This window comes from Myxine glutinosa, chromosome 3 (genome assembly GCF_964187855.1).
Source record: "Myxine glutinosa chromosome 3, kmMyxGlut1.1, whole genome shotgun sequence".
Classification (NCBI taxonomy): domain Eukaryota; kingdom Metazoa; phylum Chordata; class Myxini; order Myxiniformes; family Myxinidae; genus Myxine; species Myxine glutinosa.
Window position 1 is genome coordinate 137,326,786 of NC_136263.1, and position 6,671 is coordinate 137,333,456.

A 6,671-nucleotide genomic window follows, 5' to 3' on the forward strand; every position below is an offset into this window, starting at 1 on the left:
CTCTTTTGGAGATGATGAAGTTTTCCTGAGATTTTGGAAGTTTTCCTGAAAGTTGCTTTTATAAGCTCCTATTGGAGAAAATATAGCTTTGATAATGGTGGCAGTGGAAAGTAAGGTGATATTTTTGCCATCACAGGACAGCAAGGTCCACCTGTACAGTATTGATGGAAACGTACTGTGTACAAGAGCCAGCCCAGAGACCCTCGATGTGCCTGGACCGGTCATGTCTCTGGCCTATTCCCCTGATGGCTCTATCCTTGCAGTTGTAAATGCTAACAAAGTAATTACGACATACCAAGTGGCAGATGGTTACAAGGTATGGCTGCTGACACAATATTTGAGTTACTTCGTGTTTTTCAATTTACTTTGCAATGATCGAAGGCTTATGGTAGATCTTGTACGTATATCACATGCAAGTCCGGGACATTAGTGGACACTGTATTTGGGATTCAACCTTCCGATATTGAATGCATTAACTCACCGTCACCTTGGAATAAGTGGAGAGAACTATGTGGTATCAAGAAGCAGAAACATTTAATTATCTGTAAAAGTTAACAGTTTATAAACCCTTATCAGACCAACACTGGTCTATGGAAGTGAAACATGGGCAATGTGGATCGAACAATGTAATAAGGAGGGAAAGAACAGAAATGAGAATGGTACAATGGATGAATGGATTGTCTGTGAAAGGCTTTTTAGCTCAGATATCAGGAAGAGATTAAATATCACACCCGTATCCAAAGGAAGTCATCCAGTTTGACATTTTAAATATGAAATAGGCAAAGACTAGACACAAATGAAACCCTTTAGAATTACCATTTATACATACCTTTTAGAAGCCCCTAGAATTACACTGTAACACCCTTTAGAATTAAACACAGTGGTTTATAACGGTTCTTCTTCATTTTTGATGGAAGGAAGGACGTATCCAAATATTGAAGTGGCTTCACTGTTTAAAAATCCATCCTAGTAAAGAATAACAAAGGGATAGAAGGTTTGGTTGGTATGGTCACGTGCCATAAAGGTCAGAAGATGAGTTTGTGGTAGAAGGAAGGCAGTCAAGAGGACGTCCTAAAAAGATATGGATTAAAAATGTGAAAAAATATATGGAATGTTGATGTTTGCATGAAACTGCCGCAAGAGCTATGATCGGTGTGGAGGAATGCCACATCATTCAACCAACCCCCTGAAAAAGGGGAAATGGTCATAAAACGGAAAGACTGAAAGATCATCAACCAGTCTGGTGAGAAAGCAGTGTAGGACCTGTACAATTGTTTCTGTGATGGATCATTCTCAGAGCTTTGGCCTCCACAGAGTGACTGCCACTATTAGCTGATCATGAGACGTCCAATCATCAGTGTCTGACATGCACATCTCTTGCCTCCGACCTTGTCTGACATGCAGAATTGTGGGAAGAAAAAACATTAAATATTCTCCAGCATGAAATCACTGCCATCCTGAAGGACATAATGAAAGTAAAATGGCTTGCATTTAATGATTGCACGGGAGTGTGCTCATCATTGTTAACCATTGATAACTTTATCCGCTAACACCTGTATATTGTCTACTCTGTGATGACACATCCTTCCACCACTTAATGTGGCAATAGTGGCATGCTTTGAGCGTGATGTTATTTGGCATAGCCAACATTTTGACTAAAGTTTACTGACTGGGCCAAAGAGAATAAAAGTTGGAAGTGAATTTTGATGCTACAAGCAGAATTGTAAGACATTGTCATTTATACCAAATCATTTATATCATTTATACCAAATCATTTATACCATTTGTACCAAATCATTTATACCATTGATACCAAATCATTTATACCATTTATACCAAATCACTTATACCATTTATACCAAATCATTTCCACCAAATCATTTATGTAATTTATACCAAATCATTTATACCATTTATACCATTTATACCAAATCATTTATACCATTTATACCATTTATACCAAATCATTTATACCATTTATACCAAATCATTTATACCATTTATACCAAATCATTTCCACCAAATCATTTATGTAATTTATACCAAATCATTTATACCATTTCTACCAAATCATTTATATCAAATAATTTCTACCAAATCATTTATACCATTTATACAAAATCACGTATACCATTTATACCAAATTATTTCCACCAAATCATTTATGTAATTTATACCAAATCATTTATACCAAATCATTTATACCATTTCTACCAAAGCATTTATACCAAATCATTTATACCATTTCTACCAAATCATTTATACCATTTCTACCAAATCATTTATACTAAATCATTTATACCAAAGTTTTGTGACTATGCACAAAGCAGTATAAGTCATGTATATTTTCTTTAATACAGAAGCAGTGCCACAATCTAGTTGGCGACCAAATTGTTAGTACTGTATGTAGATTTCTTGTTTTATCACCTGTACCACTTTTTGCCATACAATTTGGTTTCCATAATTGAGTGGATTTTTTTCATTATGAAATTCTTATATTGGTTAAATGAAAAGGTTTGTATTGAATCTAGTAGAACCAAAAATGACTATACTGTACTATTATTGCACTTGGTGTTTGTAAGATGTTTTTAAACTGGCGATCAGGTCGCTTGGAAAACAAACGAATGGGCTCTATAACAAAGCTGTCCAATCTAATTCATGCTCCTGCAGAGCTGTAATCAAACTTTCTCCACAGGAGCACAATAACTACTATGGGCACCACGCCAAACCTGTTAGCCTGGCATGGTGCCCGGATAACCAGCACTTTGCGACATCCGGAATGGATTGCTTGGTGTACGTGTGGAACGTGGACGATACCGAAAAATGGATTAAAATCACAGGTAAGATAAGACAGGCTTGGAGTTCTCGTTCCATGTGACTTATTTTTGCCAGGGGTCTATTCTCTTTGCCTTGCTTGTTCTTTTGAGGCGTTGTCAGTAAAACCGACAAGTGGTTTTTTTTTTGGTTTTTTTTTTGTATACAAGATCGAGGCTCGTGAAAGAGCGAACATTAATCACACAAAAAGACAAACCGACACATAAAACATATAACATCGGGAGCGGTAGACAAGATGGGGAGAGAGGGGGAAGGACACAAACACAACATTTGAGAGCAGGGACCGAGAGACATGGAGACATCGAGAGATCTGAGAGAGGGCGAGGGCTTTGGGGGGGGGGGGGGCATGGGAAGGGGGCGGTGGGAGAGGTATAAAACATATGGACACTGCCAGGACTTCCAGGAAAGAAGTTGGAATTTCAAACAAGGTGGATCTGGGGTGAATTAGCGGGGGTAGAAAAGATCAAGGTTTTGGATGGGGGAAGATAAGAGATGGTGGTGAACAGCTGTTTTAAAGACCTGGAGGGAGGACTGGGATTGAAGGGAGTGAGGGAGTTTGTTCCAGAGGCGGGAGAAAAGAGGAATGAAAGAGTGAAGGTGAGCAGAGAGCCGAGATTTCGGCAGTTTAACCATCAGAGGGTTGCTGGCAGATCTTGTGCGACCTGTAGGAATATTTGGGGGACAGAGCACAGAGAGAGCTGGGGGTGCAAGGCCGGAGAGGAGTCGGTAGAAGACAGAAAGACCACCTACCTGCCTGCGGTGAGTGAGTGAAAGGCCCTCAGAGATAGCTTCATCGCGGGAGATTCCAATAATTCTGAAAGCTTTGGTTTCAACAGCGTGAAGCCGAGCTAGGTACCACTTTTTGCCATACAATTTGGTTTATGGTAAGATTTAGGATGATTCCAATTGGGCCTGAACTTTTATTTACAGTAGGCTAGATAATGTAGTTTGGGGGGAATGCTTCTTTGTAGTGTCGTTAACCAATACCCTTAAGCATGTCTTTCCTGCTTTAATGCCTCTGCTGGCAATCAAGATGGCATTAATTGAGATGACAAAGAGATGGATTTTCTGTTCTATTAAGATGTCAAGCCAGTTAAAATTAGCAGTCTTAGTCATTATTTCCTGTCGAACGTCTATATTTGACTGGTGCAATTAATTTAAATGTGGATTTGAAAGTGTACAAATGAGCTACATACTGCAATACTGGCCACCTCGATCTACAAAATAAACGAGGAATGAGTTGAGCATCTCATTTTGACTCAAGTCTGTTCCCACGAGTTCCCACGAGTTCACAAGTCAACGTTGGTGTTGGTCGGGTTGAGTCTATCATACATGACATCAGTTGTACTTTATAAACACAAGTCCAGGTCAAATTCGAACAACTCTCGTATGAGTGATTTATTTGTATATGAAGTCGAGGCTTGTGAAAGAACTAGACACAGAACATGCTGGAATATAATAGGCCAAGAAAAACGTAGTGGGGAAGGGTGGAAACGCACCAATAGCAGGGTAGAGGGACACTTTGAGGAAGAATGGATGTCGAATTGGAAAACTGGGAAATGAACAGACGGAATAAAAAATGAGACGGGGGAGAGAATACAATAACTTGGGAGGGAAGGGGTGTGCTTGGGATGGCTTAATGAGGATAGAAAGGATCATGAGAATGGGTGTGGGATGACCTGAGGTGGAGGTGGAAAAACTGTCTTGAAACCCTGTATGAAAGAATGAGATTGGACAGGCTGGGGAAGTTAGTTCTACAGATGAGTGAAAAGAGGAACAAATGAATAGAGGTGAGCAGCGAGCCTGGATTTTGGGAGTTTAACAAGAAGTCTGTCACTGGCAGACTGCGGAAAGGTGCACCCTCTTATTCTTGATTGTTCACTTTTGTGTCGTTCCCATATCACTTTTGTGCTGTTCCTCGTGCATGCACCATAATTTTTCTCAAACTGTCCACTTTTATGCCGTTCCCATACTCAATATTTCCTTCCCCTACCATCGCAGATGCTCATCGCATGTACCACATCAGCAGTCTAGCTTGGCTCGACTCCCACACTCTTGTCACCACCTCACAAGATACCACCGTCAAACAGTGGACCATTAATTACTAATCCCAGCACCAGGTCACTCCGTGATTTCCTTCAAGTAACCCAAGGCTCTTTGCTGCATCTTGCTATTCTCTCCAACTCTTCTGGAAGTTTCTCTGATGATGGTGGCAGGTGGAAAACACCATTTGAACTGGTTATCAGCTTGTAATGAAGGCTTTTTTTGGTCATTTTGGTGCAATTCTTGAATGAAATTGGAAATATCAGCAAAAAAAAAAAAAAAGACATAACACGATGCCTTTGGTTTTTATGTTATGACAGCAGCTTGACAACAGAACATCGAATGTATTTGTGATGCAATGTACTTTATGGTTGATTTTCATTATTGTTCTGTAAGTGTCTGCATTTCTGAATATAATGATCAATATTGGTGAGATTGATTTCTGGAAAACGATTTCCCTCTTTCAGCAAGATAATATAAAGTTATTGGGACTAAACTAGAGTGGAAAACATTATTTGATGCAAAGCTTGCTCCACTAAGGAAGCTATTGCTTCAGCAGCACTGTGGCAGCAGTTTTTATTCTCATCCCATTTCCCTGAGAATTGATAATGTAACTTCGAGGCAGGTTAATTAGGTTTACATGATTGCAACGAATATCACATTCATGGCGTGTGCACTCTAATGAACAGAATGACGAGAGATGGGGAAAGGTCATAAAATGCAAAATGATATAAAATAATAAGAATTAGGGTTTCAAAAGAATGTCGCAGAAGGAAAAGGAAAGTGTTTGTTTGTTTGTTTGTTGGTGGTTTAACAGTTAGGGTGCTTGCTTGGGTTTCTAGGATCCTGGGTTCGAATCCCGGTCGATCACTGAATTAACGCCAGGGGGGTTGACTCAGGTTGTCATCCTTCCGAGGTCGGCAAATTAAGTACCAGTTCACTGGTAATTCCTTGTGTGTTGCAAGTGTTGCAAGAGGCGACTAACAGGGTTGGTGGCAGTAAGGGCATCCGGCCATAAAACATTGCTTTAAAAAGGCCAACCCCTGTTCTGCAGAGGAAAATGGCCTCTAATGGTGGGTTATATATATATATATATATATATATATATATATATATATATATATATATATATATATATATTGTTACGGTACGCGGTTAAGGATGGTATGCCGAGGTTTGCCGAGCGGAGGCTCCGCGACCGAACAGTTGTTCCCCGACTCACCCGATTCACCCAGACGTTGGCCATATCGCGCCACCGCTATTCAATCGGGAAAAGACTAAGACGACAAATGCAAAGAGGAAGAAGAAGACGTACAGAAGAGTAACGGGGTTTATTATTATTTACACACACATAAGCAAAAAGAGCAGTCACGGGTATTTACAGCGGACATGAAAAAGCAGGTAACACAGTGCAAATTACTAGCTTATACTGACTTAGTTTACTACCCAGGACAGAACAAACAAAACAAACTCACGTACGCAAATGGATGGAAGGGTAGGAATCGTTTGGAGGGATGAGCAGGTGGGATCACAGGGCACAGCGAGCAGGTCCACTCCGGGCGGGAAGCGAGGAGCCGGCAGCTCCTTGTATTTGGCTTTACAGCGCACGCCGGCAGCTCCTTGTATTCGGCTTTACAGCGCACGCCGGCAGGGTCACTCGGCGGGTTGAAACGGGGCTGGTTGAAGCGGCTCTTTGTCAAAGGCTTTTCGTATCTCTCACGCAACTCCGGTGCAACTCTGAACTCTCTCCCGGTGGACTGCCGACCCTCTTACGCACCTGGACTCATCCGCTG

General features: G+C 40.8%; 1 protein-coding gene across 1 annotated transcript in view; it reads left to right on the forward strand.

Annotated features, from left to right (window-relative positions):
* The window catches only part of WDR1 (WD repeat domain 1), a 34,893-nt gene extending 29,576 nt beyond the window's left edge, over positions 1-5,317 (forward strand). Inside the window, exons 13-15 of the mRNA XM_068110057.2 lie at positions 137-316; positions 2,696-2,840; positions 4,837-5,317. Of these exons, the coding sequence (XP_067966158.2) occupies positions 137-316; positions 2,696-2,840; positions 4,837-4,943 (432 nt within the window). The 3' untranslated portion in view covers positions 4,944-5,317. The remainder of the gene's footprint in view (positions 1-136; positions 317-2,695; positions 2,841-4,836) is intronic.
* The last annotated feature ends 1,354 nt before the right edge of the window (positions 5,318-6,671 follow it).